The 10,984-nt window shown below is 42.7% G+C and overlaps 1 protein-coding gene across 1 annotated transcript; it reads left to right on the top strand.

The window, feature by feature from the left end:
* Positions 1–61: 61 nt before the first annotated feature.
* LOC308064990 (pantetheinase-like) lies at positions 62–10,982 on the top strand. Its single transcript, XM_080390359.1, has 8 exons — positions 62–2,433; positions 4,350–4,581; positions 4,682–4,812; positions 5,880–6,072; positions 6,650–6,941; positions 7,928–8,301; positions 8,468–8,638; positions 9,975–10,982. Exons 2-8 carry the CDS (start codon positions 4,369–4,371, stop codon positions 10,092–10,094), a joined length of 1,494 nt encoding a protein of 497 aa, XP_080246485.1. The 5' UTR covers positions 62–2,433; positions 4,350–4,368; the 3' UTR covers positions 10,095–10,982.
* Positions 10,983–10,984: the final 2 nt, after the last annotated feature.

Below are 10,984 nucleotides of genomic sequence, written 5' to 3' on the forward strand. Positions count from 1 at the left end.
TTTACCCCACTTATACAATTTTTTTCTATTTGTGTTGCTTTGGTTTTATTGCCATTATGCCATTGCTCCATGTCATGTGGCACATGTGTTTTTCGATTGACTGGATAGCAAGCAAAACTGAATTCCAAATTAAATATAAGAATAAATGCAGTTTATTATAATACAATATAATAAAGGAAAATAGCATGCCATATGATAAAAGGAAACAGTACTGGTTATTATGCACAATATGATAAAAGAGCAATAGGAGGGAAGCATCAAATCATTACTGCAAAGCGTTACAGAGACTAAGAAAAGGACACATCACCAATTACCAGCTTAACGTCATCCAGGTCCACACTCTGGCTGCGAAGCCCCACTGCAGCTGGTGCCAGGAGTCTCTTGGTAACTGGGAAAATTCCTACATGTTGCGTCCACCCGTAGGTGAGGCTTCTGCCCAGTCCCAGACCTTGCTCGCCTTTATCCTCAGTGAAAAACAAAAATAGTTTACACACCTAGTGTATGTAAACTTGTAAGTTTAGGCTAAGTGCAGGCATGCAGTATCTCATGATTCATAAGGTTCACACATGCCAGGGACATTGGCAGACACCCAAGCGTGGTGGAGTTACTGTCATGACTCAGCTGCACACAATATTTATGTGTGGATGGTCCTGCTCATATCTTGCTTGTTCAGGGGGCTCAGGACTAACACCACCTGCTCGTTAAAGTTGTCCTTGAGCTTCCTGAGCTCACCGTCCAAGTTAAATGATTCCTAATTGAAGACAAAGACTTTTTCATAAGCAGTAATCAATTTAATAATTTTCAACACAACATGGCAACACAAAATAGCACATCATGGAGACTGAGCAAGGACTCCAATCAAAGAACCAACCCTGAAACAAAACCTGCCACCACTTCTTGGTCAGAACCCAACATGAATTATCATTTCATTGAAATCTCTGTTGAAGCAAAAGTTCGAACTGAAATATTTTGCTTGCCAGTTCTGAACATCAGCTTGTCAACACCTGCTGGCCGCACTCACTGGATGCTTTTCAGTGCTGAACTGTTTGCAGCCAGTAAAGATATCACTGAGTGGCCTTGTATCATACAGCAGCTCCTTCCTCCCATCTTCTTGATTTCTTTCTGGTCATATAACACCAACGTATGTGAAATAAGGCTTTTCCTTTGCTTCTTCGTGATAATGCTGGGTGGTGCTGCCCTGCAAATGAATTTGCTGTAGGGATTAGGGGGTTCAGATTTCTACTTAAGACCAGCTACTCCTGGTGAGAAGACACTCTTGACATCTTTGCTTCCTCTTCTCCCCCAGCAACCTGTGCTTTGTTGCTGCTGCTGGACCCTAGTGACCTTCCTTCAGCATATCAGTGTATAAAGATGTGCATGTTTGTGGCTGTGTCTTTAAGAGTAGTCAGAAACTGCTATTAGTTTAATTTATCTTTCCTTTTCCCCACACTGGCACCATTCCTGGTCTCAGCACTCTCGTGATGCTGTCAAGATCCTCAGTCCCATGTACCTCTGTTATGGAACTGGTGAGATGCTGGGAGTGCAAATACTATCCCAGCTCCAGCACTGATTATGCATGATGTCACCATATGACCTTTTCTGTTTTCAAATGTAAATAGGTACTCACATGTGACATTAGCATCATGTCTAACACAACAATATTTATCAAAAGCCCCAGAGAATGTACTCTGACTCATGGAAGATCAACTTCACTGCTGCTAGAGCTACGCGTTCTTAAAACCTTGTTCACTGTTGGAGTCAGTTACTGTCTGACTGCAGACTGACCGCAGTACGGCGAGGCATTATCCAGTGTGATCCTCTTCCCATGGGTACAAACTCAGTGCAGACACTGTACTTGTTCCCTGGGAACCTGGTGGGTGATACTGCAACTCTCTCAGGGAAAGGATCTGGCTTTAAGGGAGGCTATGGCATGGAAGGTCTGCTCTTGCAATGCAGAAGGGCTCCAGCAGGAATGCAGAGCCAGTCTCAGAGCTGAGGCGCGGCTCCTTCAGGTTTGTTCACTGCTGATACTAGTCCTCTGGCTGAGGGAATGTGTGTGCAAGTAGTATGTGATCCCAGCCCTGAATCTGGTGAGTATCTTGAATTCAGGATTCAGTTCAAGGCTATTGTACTTTAGGTATATTTGCATGTTGAGTATTTTCCTATAGAAGACTGGCATAAGCCATCACGACACTAAACTCTTTTTGCTACAAAGATTGTGTAACATATATCGTTGTGAAATGTGTTATTGTGTAAAGTGAGTCAAGCATACAGAATGTAATCTGGTGCAAATCTACCCATTATCCACATAGCAACTCAGTCTGCATAAAGACAAGCCTGTGTGTAACCACCGATAACAATTCATACTTCTCTGAAGGAAATGCAGTAAAAAAGCGTTTCGTTACCTGACAGCTGACCTCAGAACCAAAGAAGGTAAGAAACCTGGGCAACTAGATACAAGTGGGTTTTGTGCATGTGCAGCTATAGTTTCAAGATTTCTGCTGGAGTGATCCATAGACATAAGAAAGCAGGTTGCAATATGTGAGATTTAGAAATTGTGGCTCCCATTCACTATGCTTTTCCAATGAACACCTTTGGGGACAAAAGATCTTTAGAGCTCAGCTACTGTGTGGTGTGCTGAACAGGTTTGCTCCGGGCAGCCCCCTGCAATGAGGAGCAGCCCCCAAAGGCCCTGCAACTCTGAGCTGGTGCTATGCTGGGCTGGGGTGGCCCAGGAAGTGCCCATGCGGCAGCACCAAGCTGGGGAAGGGCTGCCTGCCTCCTGCAGCCCTGCCTGCACCCCGTGCCCTCGGCTTTGGGCAGGAATGTGGCTATGCTGAGATTTCACAAATTCTGGCTTGTTTTCCTGCTGTGACCTGGGCTTGCCTTGAACTGCATTACTACAGCCATGCCACACCTGAATCGTTATTTGCAGATCTGGCAGGCGATGTGTTTCTTCAGCTGCAGCACAGCGGTGGCTTCGCCATGACTTCTCTGCCAGTGGTGTAAGGCAGAATTGCTCAATGCTGGCGGCTCTCTTGCCTTTGACACTTGTGAGACTTTCCGGGCAGGGTGAGACTTTCCGGGCAGGGTGATTGCATCCCCAGGTGTTGGCTTTCTGCCACTCTGGGGAATTCCCAGGTTTCATGCAAGACTTTCCCTTTTAAGGCCCCCATCTTTGCTTGCCCCTGACATCTCCTTGGGTGACTTGGTTGCTCCAGACATGGGTCTTCCTAAAGCCTATGCCTCTGCTGTGCTTTTGGTGCTGCCTGCTCTGGAAGCCTGTGACCTGGACAGCTGCGTTGCAGCCGTCATACGAGTACAGCATGGTCTTAGAATCATAGAATCACTGAAGTGCCAGTTTCTCCTGAGGAGGCCTTGATGATGATGGAGAAAAATAAAACTTCTGGGTGAAAGTACATAGTGAAGAGGAAGATACTGTCAGGATGAAGAATATTTTCTTTGGTTTCTTACTGTGTGGTAAACATTTAGCCAGGTTATGTCCCTTCACCCTTATAGACGCTCCACAAGTTCTAACAAAGGTTTTTTTATGAAGCACCTGAAACTATATCAGGTATATTCTATTTCCAAAACACTATGCAAAAATTGCTTTCCATGAGAAAAAAACCTGCTTTGTATGGGTATGAGTGATTTCAAATGGCTTATTGTGCATAAAGTGACTTTTGTAACAAAAAAAGTAAAAAACCCCAAACGGTGTTGTTTTAATTCTTTCTCACAAAAAAGCAAGGATGTTAGCCCTAGGCAAAGAGATCAGCACAGTTCAAGGGTTAGTTTATACAGCGATATGAGCCTGGGAGGGAGGACACTCTCAGGGCAGCTGCTACAGCTATAGTAATCCATTGGCCAAAGGCAGGAGGCACGGCAGGCCTGCATGCCTCATACACGTAGGTGGATCAGCTGCACTCTGAGGCATGAGGGCTGTACTTCATGCAGGTGATCTGCCTTCAGCACTGGCTAAATTTTTAATTGATCCAGCCACATGCAGTAAGGTTATATGGAATAGTGTGCCCTGACCAGGGGAGCCTGGGTTCACCTCGAGATGGGTTTGGAAGCGCCTCTTCCGCAGAGCTCCTTGTAGATCAGCATTGCTTCTGACACGCTCTCTTAGCCTTTTGTTCACCTGTTATTTACAGCATTTCAAACTGGAAACCAGGTCCAATTCCTAGAAATGTTTCTTTGACTTCTTACTATAAATAAACATCCTGATTGTTGGCAGAACGATACTGCGCCTTTACAGATTACTCAACAGAAGATTATTTCCAAAGCAAACTTACTAGCCTTTACTCCTCCTATTTCTACCCGGTTTTTAATCCCTCTGTTCAAACCAGGAGCTGTGAGGCACCAGCCATGCTCCCGTCCCAGCCTCTCCTGCACGCTGCAGTGTTTGCACTCGCAGCCCTTCAGGCCCTTGCCTCCGACACCTTCATTGCAGCCGTCTATGAGCACGCGGTCATCCTGCCAGATGCCACTGATGAGCCTGTTTCTCCCGACGAAGCTTTGGCCCTGATGAACAGGAACATGGATGTCTTGGAAGGAGCCATCAAGGAAGCCACCCAGCAGGTACTAGGTGTATTGTGAGCGTTGCTAATGTTTTCTTCTCCCGCTGTCCCTCCTGGTTATCTGCTGATGGGTGAATTCTTAACGGAGCCTGTTGTGTCAGGGCGCCCACATCATTGTGACTCCTGAAGATGGCATTTACGGCTGGCTTTTCACGAGAGAAACCATCTACCCCTACCTGGAGGATATCCCTGATCCAGCGGTGAACTGGATTCCTTGCACCGACCCCACAAGGTGATTTCTTCTGCAGTGATTGATGTGGTTCCAAGCCAGTGTCTCATGCAGTCATGAGCTGCTCCCAGTAAACACCTAAGGACTGCTAAATTTTTTATTCTATTAGAAATCCCAAGTGTCATAGAATGAGATGCATCAAAAAGAACTCTTAATTAAATGGGATGGGAATATGTAAGGGAAAAGTATTGCGACAGTCCCACTTTAAAAGTTGCAAAAAGAGGAAAATGAGGAAATTCTGGGCAAAATCAGTATTTTTAAAACATGTAAACTTTATCATTTCAGATCAATTGTGAAAATCTTCTGTAAGTATAAGCTAGTTTATTATCATGTCAGATGCACAGATTATACAAAGTGCTTCAGCCCTCGGCTCATTTGGCTGGGTCATTTCTAAACCAAGTTGCACAGAATATTTATCTAGAACCGAAAGAAGCCTGACTTTTAGAAATCCAGCCACTAACAGTCTGCTGTATTACACAGGGCTGCTCTAAATGTTTGCCAGCAGGGGACACAAGAGGGCCAAGTTCGGGTCTAAGCTAAGGGGATTTTTATTCCCTTCTGAGGCTTTGTGAAGCTGCTTTTCAGGGGTCTTAAGTTCTGTAAATGCTGTGGCCACATTTTACTAAAGGCTTATGAGCACCGAGTCTTAACAAAGGCTAAAATAGTCTTTTGGAAACAAGGCTTGGATCTGGCTGAAAAAATATTTTAATGTTATTTTACGTTTATGCCAGTATACCATTTTATTCTCTCCCTTGTTTTCTGAAGCTGTCCATATCATTGTATGTGTCTTAGCTGGGTATTACATCCACGCAGAAAATAACATAACATTGTTAAGGGCATGGGAAATAGGAACACAGGGAGACCATTTTTTAAAGATAAAAGAGACCAGCAATTAAAAAAATATGCTATGAACAGAGAAGAAAATGAACAGAAACTATGATTTGATCTAGCCCTTTTTCAGGACCTGGAGATTTGCACTCGGAATAGTAATTTTGAATGCATTTCTTCAATATCTGAACTTAAACTTGTAAAATTATTTGGGTTTTTTTCTTTCACCAAAAATGCATTAGATATGGTCCAGCACCAGTGCAGGAACGCCTCAGCTGCATGGCCAGGAATAACTCCATCTATGTGGTTGCAAACATTGGGGACAAGAAGCCGTGTAACTCCAGTGATCCTGGCTGCCCAAGCGATGGTCGCTATCAGTACAATACTGATGTCGTCTTTGACCCAGAGGGGAAACTAGTGGCTCGTTACCACAAGGTAAGGAGGCCCTTCAGCATCAGCATTATCAGTATATTTTTTATCTCTGGTACCGATTTCAGCTGGTTTATACAATAAATTTACATTACTGTAGAGTGTCAACCATTCCAGGATGATCTAATGCAAGGTTCTTATGGCTAGAAGGAAAAGCAGGCAAGTGTTTGTTTGATCAGGCATTAATCCCAGGAGCACTGCAGCCGCAGAGCGCATGCTGGATACCAAACACCTGTGGGCTACATTTATGATAGTAAATGGGAAATAACCAGTGACAATATTTTCCATACTCATAAATATTAGCTGGTCCTCGGTACAGTTTTATCCAAGCCAGATAATGCATTTTCAGGTGATACCTTGGCAAGGTTTAGCAGTTAGTATTGACTGGACATCACTTCCAGGAGGCAGCTGGGGCACAGCCACCCTGTTTCGCAGAGAGAGAGGGTTGGCTGGATGGATGCAAATGCACTGTGTTGGTCAGCTTAAGTATCTCAACACCCAGCTTTGCCTTAAAGCCTAAAAGTAGCTGTTCATAATCTTGCCTTATTTTTGGTTTCTGAGATGCCATTTTCTTCACCTGCAGTACAATCTGTTTAGAAGAGAAACTCAGTTTAATTACCCCAAAGAGCCAGAAGCCATCACCTTTGAGACCCCCTTTGGGAAGTTTGGCATTTTCACTTGCTTTGACATCCTTTTCCGTGAGCCTGCCGTGGTCCTGGTGAGTGAGTTGCAGGTGGACACCGTGCTCTTCCCGACAGCTTGGATGAACGTCCTGCCGTTTCTGACTGCGGTTGAGTTTCACTCTGCCTGGGCTATGGGCATGGGTGTCAATTTACTTTCAGCAAATACTCACAACACCAACTTTGCAATGACAGGTGAGTTGCATTTGGGAAAAGGGAAAGTCTTCAGAGTATTGAATTCAGAAGCAGATAGAAATGTTTTACAAATAGTGAAGTCTCTGGAAAAGAGTATTTCATTCAGACTAAATATCTTCTTGGTGTTGTATTGAATGTAGCAAACAGCTTCAGGCAAGAAAATGTTGAATGTACTGGGAAAGGTAAAATTAGAAAGTCCATGACATGAAATATTGATGATTTAAAAGTGAAAATTTATTTCAAAAATAGGACAAATTTTGACCTAAATTTTCCTCCTCTTGTTTAGAAGCACCATTTTTTGTTTAAAAGTCAATCAACAGTCAAATGGAGAAAAAATGTTTTAAACAGCACTTAATAACCTAAAACCAAAAGGAGGATTCCTCTTTTATACTGAATAAAACATTTTCAGGTTTCTGTGGCTGCTGAAGAATTAAAGAAAATTTATGTTTTTGTTTGATATGAATATTAACTGCCATTTTTCCCCCTGTAAACTGAGAAAACATTGCTGTAGCTGATGTAACTCTCCCCTGAAACCAAAGTGAAGGCTGCAAAGGAACGTTTTTGCCCGCCTTAAATAGATTGAGCTGAGTTTAGGCAACAGCCCTGTGTTTCCTTCCATGAAACATAATTACCCCATGGTTTCCTTCTTTGGCAAATATGCCACTCTTAGTGCTCTGATTTATATTTAAATGAACCTAAGTTCTAAAAAAAAAAAAAGATGGTCACGTGTCAAATTGCCATTTAAGGATCAGATTCAGGATCCAGGAAAGCATAAAACCTGTGAAGTTTAGGACATGTTTTTAAACTCTGATGGGTATTTTAGTGGGTCTGTGCTTTAAAATTCTTCCAAAATTCTCTGTAACATGGTGACTGAAAATAGCATCACCGACAAAGCCCTCCAGTTTGGCATGGAGGGCGGCTGGCCTCCCTGCTAAGCCGTGCCCCAGGATGCCAGCTGATGGAGGGCTGGTGGGTGTCCTTGGCAGGCAGTGGGCTGTTCACGCCAGAAGGACCGGCCGCCTACCATTACGACAGCGAGACTGAGGAAGGACGTCTCCTGCTAGCAGAACTGAGCGCACGCCCCCGTCTTTCCCCCACCTACCCTCCTACCATCAACTGGAGCTCATACGCCACAAGCATCAAGAAATTTCCAGAAGAAAAAGACACTTTTCTGGGAGCTGTCCGGCGGGATATATTCACTTTCAGTGAACTCAGGCTCAAAGCTGGAAATCACACAGTTTGCCAAGGAGACCTCTGCTGTCATTTGGTCTATCAGATGTCAAACAAGAGCAAAGATGAAGTTTATGTCCTGGGTGCATTTGATGGGCTTCACGGTTCTCTCATAAAATACCATTGGCAGGTAATTGGTTTTGTAGGGGTGTGTGGTTTGTATATACCTACATCCTAACCACCCCAAAGCACTTGTCCATTAACTGCATCATGAGAACTTTTCTTGCTATCAAATCCAGCTCTTGACTGTTGAAAGCTTAGCGGTGTTTTGCCTTTCTGTATCCTCCTCCCTGCAGATATGCACGCTGCTCAAGTGCAAGAGCACAGACCGGAACACATGCGGGCAGCCCGTGGAGACGGCTCAGACCAAGTTTGAGATGTTCTCCCTCAGCGGCACATTTGGCACCAATTACGTCTTTCCAGAAGTCTTGTACAGCGGGGTGCAGCTGGCCCCCGGGGAGTTTGAGGTAATGGGACACCCTGGATCTGTTTGACACAAGGTTTTCCAGACTGTGGTGCTGGACACTGGTATAGCAGCAAAGTCGTATCCAAGAACCACATTCTCTGGTTCTGCAGACCATAACTCAAGGGGACATTGAAATGCATGGACTGAATTAATCCTTACTGATGAGAACATATAAATGCTAAGGTCAAGAATCTCTTCAATGTTTTCTTTAGCAAATATGTCTTTTGACTTCAGGTCCAAAGTCTATAAATAGAAGCTTTCAAGGAGTTATTTTGTACAGGTCTCTGCTGATGGGCATTTTAAGAGACAAAGAAATCAAATACTCTGAGAAATTGTCCAAGCAAGAAAAATTACTATTGAGTATCATGCATGAGCAGAGATCCTATGCAGTTAAAAATGTTAAAAGGGATTTTTGCAGGGTTTGTAGGGTTTATTGTTTTTTATTTGAAACTTCATAATATATTTTTGCTAAAATATGTTTTCATTCATAAACCTTAGTTTATAACATATTTATAGATTCATAAATCTTAGATTTAGATAAGAGGCTAGATGAAATCATAATTTATTTGGAAGAGGTATTTAATAACTTACAAGAGACAATGAAGACAGTGAAAAAGACTTGATAATTTTTAGGGGAAACAAGAGTGACTTTTTTAAAAGGTAGAGAATGGAAAAGCATTGCTCATCCTACATACTTGTTTCGAATGGCACTTCTGTAAAAACATATAGATCAAAGTATTTAATGGTATGCTAAAATATGATCATGGTCTAATTTTAAAAAAATGTTTTATATTTTCTTAAAAAAATACATGCCTTTTTTTTGTCACAAAGGCTCCTAAATGTTGCAGGTGTTCACAGTCTATGAACAACAGTGATTTCAAATTGGTCTAGAGAATGTAATTAAGAAAAGCAACATATGGCCAGTAGCTTGAATTTCTCTACTTATATCTGGAAATCCTTTTGGCATCTACAAATCAAAAAACTTTTCAAATTACTGTCCTAGATATGTATATAACCTTCATTGACATGCATGAGTAACTAATGAGAACCTTACAAATCAGTTATTCTCACTCTTACCTTCTTATGATGTTGAGAAAATGTTTTGGGTTTTTTTTCCAAAGATAAAGCTGGAAGAAGCTTTAAAAACCCTCAGGTCCAAGGAAATGTAGAAAGCTATGGCAAAGCCAGAGACGGTTCTGGTTTGTTTCATTCTCAAGATTGTCTTTTAAAAGTGCTGCATCAAAATATTCAACATCTAAGACCTATCTTTTCTGTACCATGCAATATTGCAACTCTGTAAGCTGACTATTGGTGCCATTCTTTCTCTTTTCAACTAGGTGCTATGTGATGGACGTTTGAAAAGTAAGCATGGCACATCGAAACCACTCATAACAGTGACCCTTTTTGGAAGGCTTTACGAAAAGGACCTGCCACACCCTCTGCGAACCTCCCAGTAATGTAACTCCTTAGGTGTTACACACCCACCATAGACAGGAGGTGAATTTCCTGCAGTGATCCACCTCCTCATGAACCATTGCAGTTATCCTGTATCATGCCTGTTCTGCAATCTTGCACTTCTGCTCAGCAGCCATGGTGGTTGGGTTTATTTAGGGGAAAGCGATGTGTTTCACCTTGTGATGTATAATAGCACTTGAGCCACTGCAAGTATTTTTTTGCATGAATGCTCTGTCACATGAAATCCTTAATTATAAATGTTTCCCCCAAAGATATCATGTAGATTGCCAGAATAACACTAGAAAGAAGGTTGATACTGAAATGTGTGAAATGTGAAGTTTGCCAGTTTGCTGCAGAAAAAAAAAATCTTCCCCAAGGAAGCTTTTGTCCCTTTTGCCCCTTCCTGTTTTTCAGACTGTAGGACCACTAAGTCTTAGCCCTTACACACCAATCAATAGGGCCTTCCTAATACTCGGTGGGCCTTGGCTCCATTCTGACCAAAGGACTGTACAATGAAGAGAAACCCAAATTTAAAGTGGTTTTAGGTACAGCCTTAGAGAGAGAAGGTGGCCCTCCACAACCCACACTGAGTTTGGCTGAGTTTGGCTGAGTTTGGCTGAGCCCCATAAAGCACCTTCAGTTCTGTAATTTCTCTGAGCTTCCAGCACTTTGTGCATTGGAGATGTATGCAGTGTCTAATGCATTTCAGATCAGATTTAACCATATAAACAGCATGCCAACACTTTCTTCTGGGTATTTGGAAAATGTCTTCAAAACTGTGAAAACATAGGAAATAGGTAATGTTGTAGTACCTGAAACATGTACTCCATGTAGTGTGAGACGGGCATTATTTGGGACTTCTATAATGATAAATGCAAATGTAAAACCTGGC

Source organism: Falco punctatus (assembly GCF_963210335.1).
Source record: "Falco punctatus genome assembly, chromosome: 5".
In the NCBI taxonomy this organism is placed as follows: domain Eukaryota; kingdom Metazoa; phylum Chordata; class Aves; order Falconiformes; family Falconidae; genus Falco; species Falco punctatus.